Here is a 13,578-nt window from a genome sequence, read left to right as displayed (position 1 = left end):
GAAGCCCCCTAACTCCTATCCATTCATGGGTCCGCTCCCTTGCTCACCCACAAATGCAAGGAACATATCCTCTTCATGCTAAGGATGGAAAACCCAGACCAGGACAGAGTGGCACCCTGGGGAGGCACACAACACAGATGGTTTGGCATCAAATGGAGCACAAGTGCTTTCAGTGAGGGCAGTGTTGTTGAGATGCTCAGCAAGTACCCAGATAGTCCCCCTCAAGCTCTAGGGGTTTGAGGCTTCCCTCATGCCATTTATATCCCTGGCCTTGCACAAGCTGCCTCCTCTTTATCCCATCCTGTCCCTGCTCCCAAACAGCAGCTTCCTATCTGAAGATGCTGCATGCAGCCTGAGGTATCCCCAAATCCAAAGGGACAACCCCTGCCTAACTTCCATGTGTCCCACAGAATTATTCTTGCCTGTCATCTGCCCTGCCAGCTTCCTCCCTAGGCTTCGCTGTGGCCTCAGACTGCAGAATTATGTTGAGCTCTGCCCTGGCAGACCAAAAGCCAACTGGAAAGGTGGAGCCAACATCCCCAGTCCTGACGCATACAGGTCATATTCACAGCCAGTTTCAGTCATAGGAGCCCCTCCAAAGGGCATCTCAGGGAAATCTTACATATGGCTGAACTACTTCCACAATTCTAAATTTCACAATTCTAAATGAGATCCTCATTTTCTGTTTATCTCTCACAGGTGGGCCACTGCCACATCTTCCATGAATAACTGTGTAGTTACAAACTCATAGTTCCCTCCCCTCCACTCCAAACTCCAATTTTCCTATCTCCATTTTTTATTTCTAAGTAGGGACCAGATAGTCTCAGCAGGGGTAATACTGCCACCTAGTGCGTACTGTGAAAAGCTGCAAGTGGCATTCGTAGTTGCCACAGTATCATGGGCATTCTTACTAGTGCTAGATGCTAGGTGACTTGATAAAGTAAGTATAAAATACCCCACACAGTGAGGACTGTTGCTGGTCCCAGTCAGCATCTGCTAAGCATTTGTATAAAAGAAAAACCTGTTTACAGTAGCCCAAATTTATGATTTAACTGCATTTCATGCACAACCTAGAGGGCTTGGGAATGGCATGGTTTCATATAACCTGAGTTTTCCAAGATTGTAACTATCTTATAAAGTGGCATTTGAACACATTTTGCTTTTGTCTTTATGCCTTGTTACTGCTTGTCCCCTACCTCTGAAATTCCCATCAGCATACCATGGTGGCATTCAAGCTGCCAATCGTTCAGGTAGTACCTGCAGGAACTGCTCCAAACAGCCCCTCAGCACCCTTGCAGCCCAAATCCCTCCATCTGCATACTGAGGCCATTATTTCTTCTTATAAATGGTTACCCTTCAAATTCTGCTCTCTACTTCAGGGAGGTAAAAGGACACGGCAGAAAGTCTGTTGTAAAATGCTGAGGAGGCAACACTTGGGAGCCACAGTTTTGCACGGTGATATGTGGAACTTTCTAGTTTCTTCTTCTAATCTCAAATCTTAACAAGTACACAAACAAATGCCACAGACCTCAGAGAAGCTAAGGTATCAGCAACTCCCCTGCTTCATTAAACAGAGTCAACACAAAAACTGAAAAGGCTCTTTTTGAAACAGGTACACCAGGGATGCATCCGGTGGGCTGCAAGGAATGGGCTGGGACTGTCTCCTGTGTCATCCCTGGAGGAGGGGAGAGGCAACCAGGAAGGGTGAGAGATGGATTTCCTATCTGCTACGATAACTTCCTCATACACAACATCTTTCAGTTCCTGTGCTCTCATTAATATCCCTTGTTTAAACTAAGAGTTTTAGGGCTACATCCTTACCACCCCTTCAGATGAGGAGGCTGAGGCTCAGAGTCCAAGGCACTTGTATAGAACCACAGAGCAAAAGTCGAAACTCATCACCAGTCCTCTAACCTTCCCAGTGGGAAAGGCAGGTGACGCAGGGCAGAAGGGAGCAAAGGTCTACAGGCCACAGGCAAAGCTTCAGCACTGCTGGCCACAGATCCATGCCCTAAGGGGGACGTAGGCTGGTCATCTGCAGTGCCTCTCCACAGAGGGCACTTCTATGACAGTGCCTATCTCAAGCGCACATGCCTGTTTCAGGCGAGGCATAAATAGCTACGAAAAGGTGTCTCCTTGTGTATATTTCCATAGACAAAAGCAAACACAGTATTTTAGCTCCTCATCTAAGTTTGTGTCACAGGCAAATTTTTTCACTTGCAGGTCTCAGTGTGAGTGATCTGCATCCTCTGTGAGCTACAGGGCTTCAATTCTTCCCCAGAGACAGTCCTCCCTTGAACTTTGACTCTTCATTTGGAGCAGACCAGTCTCATCTCAAAACCTTTATTTTATGCTAAAAAGTACTAGATTTATAGCTCAGCTTTTATGCTACCTCCACTCTGGGTGACCAAACAATGAAACCCATTTTACTTTATTAGTGGGAAGCAAGGCAGACAGAAAAGACTTTCAAAGTCCAAAGAACAACAGAAGGAATCCACGTACCCTCTCTTCGAAGCCCTCTCTACAAGCGCAGGCCATCTCCGAGGAGAGGACTACTGTGTAAGCCAGGAAACTGCTCTCTCATGAATTTGGCAAACTTTTGAAAGACAAGGAAAAGGAAATATCCTCAGTTCTTCCCATTCTAAAGGAATCTAACCTCACCCAGCAAGAAGACTTCTCATGCTTCTTACTAAGACCTGGATAATCTAAGCACAACCGAATTCCAAATAGCAGCTTCCCTCAGGGCTCATCAGCAGGAGTGCACTTCCACTCCTGACCGCTAGATGGCAATGCAAAGAGGCGCTGCAGGGCAGAAGGGCTCTGAGCTAGTAGTAGGTGGTAGGAAGATTCACTTACTTGAAGGGAAGCACAAAAGTCTACCTACAGTCAGCAAGTTAACAAAGCTTCAAGGCCATCTGGAGACGAGGGCTGGCCACTAAACTGGCCTGCTCACTCGCTGGGTTAGGTGCAAGCAGATTCAGCAATTCCCGCAGGGAAGCAGAGAGCAGGCCAGTCTTGCTACTTTGGCTCATGCCTTTAAGCGTTCTCCATGCCTTTAAGTGCTCTGGCCCCCTCTGCTCTGTGAGTGTGGTCTGGGTGTCTACTGGTCTGGGCAAGCCTTTCTCAGTGTAAGATAAGACCAGGGCAACAAGAGAAGGCAGCTCCTGCCTGGGTGCTCAAAGCTGGCTGTGTGGGGAATCTCACATTCTAGTCTGTGAGCTTCACTTGTCGTAAACATCCACAGAGGGATGTGAGCCTCCACTGCTTGCTTGTCCAAAGGCTTACCGAAGACCAGAGGTGACAGCCCAGTCAAGTTGAGGGCTCTCTGCTCTCTGCTCCTCCTCCTGACCCTGACCCTGATCCTGTGGTCTGAGCAGCCAGAGGAGAATCCTAAACCTAACGTGGTGTCACAACTGACTGCTTAACAGGCTGGACCTGTCCAATGTCCTCCCCAAGGTTTGTAAGCTCTGCCACCTTTCTGGTCACAGCAGGTGTCACGCATCACAGGCCCAGGCTCTGGCTCCAGCCAGTCAGCCTTCTTTCTTGGTTGCTTACTAAACAAGCTAAACTCTACTCCTTGGGCCCTTGACCTTGGCCATGCTCTGCCTTTGCCATCACTTTCTCTGGCTGCTCCTTCTTCCCTTCAGTGTCACAGCCAAGAGGCTCTCTGGTCACCCACGGACAGCACCCTCCAATCCCCATCTGTACCTCATTCCATCCCACTTTAACTGTCTGCCAAACATATATGTCAGGGGCAAAAAGCCTTTCTGCACGGGGGCAGATGGTCACTGTTGCACCTACTCAGCCTGCATGCAAACCAGCCACAGATTAAGAGCAGATGAGTAGGTGTAGCTGTGTTCTATAAACATTTATTTATAAAAATAAATGTGGGAGGGTGGGCTTTGGCTTCTAGGCCATTGTTTGACAACTCTGGGTAGCTTTCTTATTTACTCTTTGGCTCAGCTGTGTCCCTTCTCTTGGCTCTGGTCTCTCTGTGCCTGTAAGTTCCTGGCACACAGCAGACACTGTTATACCTTCTAATGGTGCACATTGACTATGTTGTAGCTGCACTACTCTAATAAAAACATTGATGAATCTGTAGGTATCTAGTGTCCTTTCTGCCAATGCCATTATCCACTGGCAGTAGAGAAAATCAGTTTTTGTTTCATCAGAAGACGTGACCACATCTCTACAGATTGACAGGGAGGACCATCTATAGTCTACGGAATCCAGGTAAGAGCTCAGAGAGGTGACATGGCATCCCGTGCAGGTCAGGATGTAATGAAGCTCATGTGGCAGGGAATGGCAACCCTTAGTTTTACAAATGCAGTTTATTGTGCTCTATTTTTTAATTCTGGGCAATCCTAATGTTTTCATACTTTCCATAGTATTCTGGACACTTCTCCCCTATATAGACTTAGGTAAAGCAAATTACCAGATTATGGTAAAATCTGATTAGAATGACAAAAAAATTAAACCAATTCTAGTACAAATGAATGCTAAAGGAAACTCCAAATGGAACACGTCACCCTATCATAACAAGAATCCTTTTCTTTCTACAATAGAAGAAGTGGAGCTAGCCAAACAACAGTGCAGTTCTGGACAGATCTGGAGGGTGGACAGGGCTTTGTTTATTGGTAGGAGTTGCACAAGATGAAGTAGAAGATGTGACCTCCTAGTAATAAAGTGGCAATAACCAGCCCAAGTGTAGCTGTGGGGTCTTTGAGAGACCCACAAAGCAATGATGTGCTGGTAAACTAGTTCAATGGGAAATGGGCAACAAGATTCGCAGGACTTGCTGATTCCTGTAGTGTAAATGTTCCCACCCAGCTGACTTCAAGATCTCAATATGATGTCACCAAATTGTGAAGTGATATAGATGGACCTCCCTCAGGGACAGGACCAGGAAAGTTCCAGCACACTGCCTCTAACTCTAGCTCTATGTTGAACAAGACCAGAGTACACGCTGCACACCGTTGCTCTGACCAGTGTCCTTCCTTCTCTCACAGCCTTGACTCTGGGATTCCCATCTCACTCTCAGTCCAGAGGTTGGACAAACAAGGACTCCTTGACAGCACTGGCTGCAAGGTCCCTCACCCCACAGGTCAGCCCCCACACTAACACCAGAACAGCCACCCCATGCCCCTCTATCAGTGCAGGTACACAGATGGCTTTGGTTCCATTTCCAAAAGCTGAATCCTCAGCCAGTGCTCAAAAGTATACTCGTAAGGAATGTTAACCGAAGAGAAGTAAAAAACACAGAAGTGCTGCTTTTGCAAAGTGGTGTGTGTGGCAACCAAATGGAATGGTGAGGCCACTGGCCCGGCTCCCTGTGCGCTAATCTCTCCCCAGAAGTGAGCTGTGATCAGCCCGCAGTGGCTCTCATAGAATGGGGCCCTGCTGAAGGGGTGTCAGAAAATGTGCAGAAGCACTTTTTAGTTTTCACAATGAAGTAGTGGGAGGGATGCTATGACATAAGATACTTGGAAGCCAGGAACCCACCAACCTCAAACATTTCCCTGGTGAGGGACACTGAAAACAGAAGAATACGTGACACTGATGAGGAAATGATGAAAGTTCCTCAGTGTGACTCGCCCTCCTCCCTCTCTGAAGCCCCCCTGCACGCCAGCTGTGAATAATTTCTTCTTTCAAGACCTCAACTGTAATCATGAACAACCTCACTGCCTGGCTTGCTCTGCAGGAGTTGTGCAACTTTCCAGGATTCTTACCTGTGGCCCCAAGGGGCAGTTGTGACAGCACAAGCATTTCCAGCAGTCAAACTGCACTACTGGGTACACACCTGCCAAGCAGGTATTTATATGTTGGGACTTATTAAAACAAAATAGCAGAAGAAAGAAGACAGAATGTGATTAGCAGTGTTCAGCAGAGCTCTCTTCCTTTTTGGGCTATAGGGAAGCTCGTATCCACAGCCATTTGAAGGACGTTTTTGGCTTCTTCTGTCATTCCAGGGATTAAACCCAAGGCCTTCACATTGAGCTACATCTCCAGTCATTGTTTTTATTTTGACTCAGTATGTTGCTAAGTTGCCAAGGCTGAACTTGAACTCCTTGCCTCAGCCTCCAGAAAGTGGGGGTGGCAGGTGTGCACCCAAGAGTGCTGTGCATGGCACCAACCACGGCGGCAGACAGGATGCTCACTGTGTGCACACACCGGTCTCATTTACATTCACCCATCTGACCCTCTTCACTGTCCTCTCTCCAGTGCACACAGGGGACACTCAGGCACACAGCAGTGAGCAGGTGGCTGCCTACTGACTCATCAGGCAAGAATCTCACAGGACTAGGACTGAAAGAGACAATGCCTGAGCCTGTACTCTAAGCTGTCACACTGCACTCTTCTCTCAGAGAGAAGAAGAAGGAAACTTCTCTTTGGATCTGAGTGTAAAAGAAGCAATGTCTTGAATTACAAATATTAAAACAACTCTTCGTAAGCCAAGTGCAGTGAAGCCTGTCTGTTGTCCCAGCACTCAGGAAGCTGAGGCAAGAAGATCACTGGAAATTCAAGGCCAATCGGGGCTACATAGTGAGTTCGAGGCCAGCCTGAGCTGCATAGCGAGACCCTGTCCCAAAAAAACAAACAAGCAAGCAAACAAACAAATAAACAAAAATACCCAAAATAAACAAAACTCTTTAGAGAAAAATCACAGAATAATGATAAAATTAAATATAATATTATTCCCCTTTCAGTGAAAGAAACTGGAACAGTGCAACAACCTCCCCTCAGCACTAAATCCAAAATTTCAGGCTGCAAAGCAGTCACCCTTCCCTGGGGGAGCATCTTATATGTGCCTCTGTCTTTATATTCTAGCTATAACAGTGCAGAATCTTGGACAGCAGATTAATGAAGAAAGACCTTGTGCCTCACATCCAACCCTAGCACCTTTACTCTGTTCTCACTTTATGCCTTTATTCTGAATGTTTTATTATTTTTCCCAGGCTTGTCATTGTAAAGTACATCTGAGTTTGCAACCAGCCTAGCAATCTATTTTTAAACAAAAGAACAGACGATTCCAGGGGGCAGGTGGGCAGCAAGACACAGCAGAATCCAAGAAAACACCTGCCCCACTGCCAGAGGAAGGCAGTTTCCAGTGGTGTCCCCTTCACTACTAACGGTCTGGTGTTTGCAGCTGAGTTTTGCTTATAGAGGAGCTGACCACACAGATGCTCAGGCCCTCCTGTATACTGTGAGCCCTGGAGACGCTATCAGCGCCCTGGGCCTGGAAGGCTGTGCCACTACATTTCCCACAGTGATCAGTTTGAAGGGTGGCCACGGTGGGGGCTGAACAAGGGCTGGCAGACACGAAACAAGGGTGGCACAGCTGGCAGTGGCTGCCAGGAGAGCAAGGGCTGCAAGTCTTCCTCTGGAATTCTGGGAGGCTGAAGACACCCAGCAAAACATAGCTGCGCACAGTGCTTGCCTGCATGGGAAGCCTTTCCCCAGGCTTCAATAAAGGGTCCCTTTCCATGACTGAACCCTACCAGAGTCCAGACTGCAGAGTCCAGGAGCCTGTGGGAAGGCCAGATGTCATGTGTCTTTTCACTGCTGACAGGAACTGCAAGGGTCACCAAGTTAGGACAGCCTTTATCTGTACACTCAGACCAAGGCCACCAACTCTATGCTGCAGCCAAAGCTGGAGGTTGCACACTGGGGCCTGAGCTGTGTTCTGTTTGCTGGATTAACACTGTTTCAATAAAACTAATTTAAAAATTATAGACTTTGTCTTAAAAGTTATATTCTGTGGGATGTTTTTCTGGATCTTGATCCCTCTGTCTCCCTCCCTTCCTCTTTGGAATTTCAACAAAAGGGGGAGTTAAATCTCTCTAGGGGACTGGGAGAGCTCTGTGTTCATCTTTCTCCCACCTGGTGCCTTCACGGCTCCTCACAGCGCCCAAAGCACCAGGGTGAACAATAATGACCCACAGATTGACCTCACCACCAGGTCAGAAGGATCTGAGGTGCTTGTATGCACTTGAAACAGTTGGGTCTTTCCAAGTTCAGTTCTGTACTAGGAAAGAAATTATCCCAATCATTATTCTCTTTCTAAGACCATGAAACAGGAACAATCAAACCTCTAGTAGACATCAAAGGTCAACACATCATCCTCTGTCCTGCACACACTTTTCTAGCTATACACCAGGCTATTTGGGAGATATCTTCAACATATTTTAGACAATATCTTTTCAAAAAACTAACTGAATCATCTTTTTATTTCTAGAAAGTTGTTTTAAGTTATTACATGAATGTTAGGAGAAATTTATAGAGATACAGCAATGTTCAAATAAAGATTAATAACTCACAAAAGCAAAAATCAGAGAAATCATATTATTTTCTTATACACATGTTCAGCATAGCAGAGATTATAAAGTGCATGCAGTTCTTTTGCTTTGAAGCCCAGGGACACTGCATTAAACTCTTGAGACTAAAATCTCTTCAAAAATATTTGTAAAGACCAAGAAACATTGTCTTCTACTATAACTGTGTGACAGTACTGTTTCTAAAGTTTCCAGTTTTGGTTACTGCATTTTAAATAATATCAAATGAGTATCTTTGTGCATGAAACAGTTTCCTGTGTAAAGGGAATGACGACACTGAAGTCTCTCAATATATACTATCATGTGATGTGATGCAAGAGGTACACATGCACCACTTGTCCTTATCATGTCTCTGTAAACCTCAGAGAAGACACATCTGCTAAACAGAGCTGAAATAAATCTAGAAGCTCAAAACACAAAGAAGAAAAGAAAGAGGCAAAGTCAGCATTCCCACCCCTACCCCCCACTTTTGGGGGCTGCTCAGGATGGAGAGGGTGGGAAGAGGAAGACCAGGCACAGCACAATAAAAAGACCAAATTATTTTTCAAGTCCAACTAAGGAAAAGATCTGATAGGGAACCTATGTGTGTATGCCAGTTAATATGCAAACTACAGGACACAGCTAGATGCTCTTCCTATACCTGCGCTTAAAGCGTTCTTTGATTTATCCCCATGATTTACAAGGGAAAACATTGGGACTTATGAATACAAAAACAAATAAAAAATTTCAGATGGGTAATAAGGATCTCTCACCTTTCGGAGCCTTGCGAGGAGACCTGCCACATGCTCGTGCTGTTCTGACTTAGCAAGATCCTCTGCTGTCTTTCCATCCTGTTGGAGAAAAATCATTAAGAGTTTTCCTCTGCGAAAGACTGCCAGGTATGCTCATACGCCAAACTGTTGGTCTGAGCATCAGCCACAAGTCGGGCAAAGAGCATGCTCTGGAGTGTTTCCCTAGCTAAAAGACCTTGGAAGGAAGCAACACAGGAACAAAACAGCCAGTGGTACAGTGGGGAGACACCATGGCCTGTGAGCTTCTGCCCAAACTCATCTGCTGGCTCAGTACCCTTGTCCTTGGCCCCTTCCTCCAGTTGTCCAGACAATCAAGAGTCATTAGATGTTAGTATCTCCTCCATGCAAGCTCACATCTTACAACTCTTACACAGTCAAACAGCCTCCCACAGAGCTAGCTCCAGTAATCGCTGATTCCAAAGGAAAAGTCTCAGTGTAATGGATTCTGATTGAAAATTTCTGGTGAACATATAACAAAGACCTTTAGATCTGCCACACTTTTTGGTGTTTGCTTTTTCACCAGAGAATTTTCATAGGGCTTCAGTTTTGTGCTGACTCTACTCTTACAATATGCATATGCACAAGGGCTTATATTTCCTAAGATCCTAATGATCCTGGTCAGTGCTATTCTCAGTGCTCTGTGGGCAGGGGACCTCAAAATCATGGGGGTGCTGCACCCACAACAAGGAGAAAATGAGCTCTCACGTGTCATTCTGTTGTGAGTTTAGAACAGTACTAAACACTTGAAAATTGAAAAGATAAGCAATTTCCAAATAAATACAAGCAGGCCTTGTTTCTTCTTATATACCAAACTAAGACAAATGTAGTTTCTCTATGAATGTTTGACAATAACAAAGTTGTATCTAGAAATCTTCAAACCTTCTGATTCCTCAATTCAAATTAGTTCCTGGGACATGCACAGGCTCCCATCAGCCAGCATTTCTCAATCTGGATTGTACTGACATTAAGGACCAGTAATTCTCCATTGTGGGGGGTGTCCTGCACCATGAATAGTGTTTAGTAATATCTCTGGTAGCACTTGGTAGGTGCTTCTACCAAGTGTCAGCAGCATCCTCCAATCCCTATGTGTGATGCCCAAAACTGTCTCCAGACACTTTCAAGTAGCCCCTGGGGGCAAAGCTACCAGGCCCAGAATTCCTGCCTGGAGCTGAGCTCAAGAGGATTTGCTAGAGCATCCCAGACAACACTGCTTAGCTCTGTCTGCTCCCTTGTAAACCTGAAGTATTTCTCAGGGTTTATCAGACACCACACCCTAACCAGAGATTCACACCCTATCACCTAGCTCCTCTGCAAACAGGAGAGCTTCACAGAGCCAATGCCAAGAAGAGAATAGGGCTAGAGGAAGTGGACAGTGAGAGGGCAGATGGCCTGGAGGAACAGGGTAAGGTGAAATTGCAGAAGGGCAAGCAGGAGAAGAAGGCACAAGGAGGACTTTTTTCCCCATGACAAGAGAGGGTCAAAGAACGTTCAGTACACCAAGACCTGGGAGCTGTTGTAAAATAGCAAAGGCAGGCCCCCTGCACCAACACTGAGGGCTGCTCCTTCCATTAACTCCAACAAGCACCCATGGCTGGGGCTGAAGAGCAGTGTTCACGGAAGGGAGACGCACATCTCATGCAAACTGCAGAGCACTGTTGTGTAACACAGAAAGCTGAAAGGTCAGGGAGAACCAATGAGGACTGCAGGCAGAGCAGGGCCTGGTACATGAGAAGAGGATGAAACATTAACTAGATATTAAACTATGCAGCGTGGGCCAGTGTTTACATAACTGCCACAGAGGAGGCGAAAGAAGTCATTCTTAGCAGCTTGTTGGTTTAGAATACAGTTGCCAAGCAATTCTTCCCTGCAGCGCCGTTAGGGCGTACAGACCCCAGTGGCTGAGCCCCCACTCACCAAGGTCAGTGCCTCCACACTGGCTCCCATCAGACAGAGGTATCGGACCACATCAAGGATCCCGTTGTTGGCAGCAAGGTGTAGAGGCGTCCGTCCATACTGGAAGAGAAAGAAAATAAACTGGAAAACCAAACCAAAACAAACAGGGGGGTGAGGGGTGTTAAATGCCTCTTTAAAGTTTTATAGCACAGGCTGACCTTGAATTTTCTCCTACCTTTCCTGAGTAGCTAGGATGACAGGTGAGAACCACCATGCCTGATTCACTGCCACTGGTTAACAAGACCCTTTGGTTCCCATCTCATAACTGAGGAAGACACTTAGGGAGGGTGTTCCAGTGCCAGGGTCCATCAAGAAAGAGAGACCATGGCTCCCAGAGGGAGGCAGCCAGGCCAAAGACTGTCAAGGACAGTGCAGTTAAAAGAATGACTTCAAAATATGAGTTAAAAGATGAAAGAGCAGGAGGCTTGTCAAAGATGAGTTAAGTCTGCTGGCACAAAGGACGCATGAGTCAGGGGCACAAGGGCCCTCAAGTCCCAGCAATAATTAACCTAGGTTCACGCTGGGACACAGCCAGGGAGAAGGAGGTGGAAGACACTAATGAGGGGAAATTCAAGGGCCACATGTATTACGCTTTCATGCCTCCTCTGCAGCTCAGGACACTGCAGTAAACTCACAGGGGTTCTGAGGATGAGTTAAGGGTTTTGATGGGACCACTCAGTCAGCACCCTAGGCGAGCTACTCACTCAAGGTGCTCTGAGTCTCGGCACAACTGCCCCACTTTGCTTTCCATGCCATTGTATCTGCATGCCAGCCCCCGGAGTTTGGCGGCTGCTGTGATAGTAAGGATTCTGAAAATCAAGGGATGCAGGTGACAAGGCAGGGCGTCCACTCTCAGCAAGGCTGGATGAGTGTGTGCCCAGCAGGCACACAGTGATTAGTGAGGACTACAGCTATGTAATAACAAGACAAAGATGTTGGTTTTCTTTCCACTTATGTATTTTATCTTTCTCAATTGTGGCTAAGTTATGTGCACTGAACTAATGCAGACAGCTGCGAGGTGCTTCTTTCATTCAGGGAAACCATGCACAAAAACTACTGAGATGCTAAATATGCTGTGAGCTGGTGGAAGTCTGGGGATCTCTGGTTTAAGCTACTTTATACTTACTTTGTACTTTTGTTGTAAAGTCAACACATGTGCATTTAAAATATGCAACCAATATAGAAGGATAAATGGTAGAAAACAAGTCTCTGGCCCCTGCTCTACTTCGCCCTCTTGTTCCCATGCTCACACTATTCCTACTTAATATTTCGGGGTATCTCCTTCCAAGCCATCACTTGTGAAGCCTTTGTAAGATACAACTGACTGAGGTGAGATATGGAACCTTGCACCTGCCTGCCAGCAGTAGACTGTGAATGCTTGTCCATATCTCTAACTGTGTCTGTTACCCACTTTTGAATAGACAAGTAACCCTCAGTGCTTCACCAGTGCATCGCCTTGACTCAGTGTCAAGGTTTATCCGGTAGCTTGCCTGGGATGGACAGGAAGGGATTTCTGATTCCTTGTTGTAAATAACACTGAAATAACACTGCAGTATGTGCACACATTCGTGCTTTGCTTACTATCATCTCTACAGTGATTCAGAAAGCAGACATTAAACTTTCAAACATCCTAGAGTTAAGGAGGAAATAGAAGATTCTGAAGAACTGGATGACATGCCTGGGAGATAAAACGTAAGGAAGATGTGGTTTGACCACAGAGGAGCAGAAGTGTAGAGAAACAATAGGCAGAAGTACAAGGAGGAAAAGGGCCAAGGAGACCAGCAGCTGCGAAGACCCCACTTTGGATAGTGCAAAACTCAAACTCCTCCACATGACAGTGCAGCCATTTTGCCATCTGGACCCATCTGTGCCCATGTCCTCACCTGTCCCTGCCAGCCTCCTCACTAAAGAAGTACATGGCACCCCTTCTCTGTCCCCTGTGGTCTCTCACAGATTCACATGCTTTCCTTTGTCCAAAAGTGGCTTTCTGGTCCTATCATCTGTCAAAGCTGCAGTCACACTGTCATCTCCGGGAACTTTTTCTGGTGGTCCTGTGTTGTCCACAGCCCCTGAGCCTGTTGCAGTAGTGATAACAGTGCACTAGGCTGCTACTCCCAGATGTGCACATGCCTGTCTAAACCAGACTCAGGGTGCACCATCTCCTCGGGCACTCATGAGCACCTTTCCCTGCATGTGCCACAGTGCTGCCTGGAAAGCACCAACAAAGGTCCAGCATGTGCAACGCTCTCTCACCCCTGGCTTGGAGCACATGGGCCACATGCTCTCCCCACCTTGACTTATGAGAATCAGTGCAGAAAGACGCAAGTGCATAAAGGCCACATATTCCATGCCATCTTCTTCCCTCTGCAGCATGTACTCTAACATGGCTCCGAAACTTCAAATGAAGGAAAGAACTAAAGCAGGAAAGGGTATCTTCCTTCTATGGCAGTGGACATCAAAGACTGTTACAAGGTCCCAACACCCACTGTGATGGTGGCAGG

General features: G+C 46.5%; 1 protein-coding gene across 2 annotated transcripts in view; it reads right to left on the bottom strand.

Annotated features, from left to right (window-relative positions):
- Window positions 1–13,578, bottom strand: part of Dapk1 (death associated protein kinase 1) — a 177,961-nt gene that overhangs the window by 31,678 nt on the left and 132,705 nt on the right. For both annotated transcript variants that reach the window (XM_003475059.5, XM_013158313.3), the window contains exons 17-18: window positions 11,039–11,137; window positions 9,086–9,163 (exon numbers count right to left, since the gene is read on the bottom strand). In XM_003475059.5, the coding sequence (XP_003475107.1) occupies window positions 9,086–9,163; window positions 11,039–11,137 (177 nt within the window). The remainder of the gene's footprint in view (window positions 1–9,085; window positions 9,164–11,038; window positions 11,138–13,578) is intronic.

This window comes from Cavia porcellus, unplaced genomic scaffold, assembly GCF_034190915.1.
Source record: "Cavia porcellus strain 051 isolate PalLab524CR breed Dunkin Hartley unplaced genomic scaffold, mCavPor4.1 scaffold_2, whole genome shotgun sequence".
Lineage (NCBI taxonomy): Eukaryota > Metazoa > Chordata > Mammalia > Rodentia > Caviidae > Cavia > Cavia porcellus.
The sequence above is the reverse complement of the archived record's forward strand: the minus strand, read 5'-3'. Positions and strand labels throughout refer to the sequence as shown.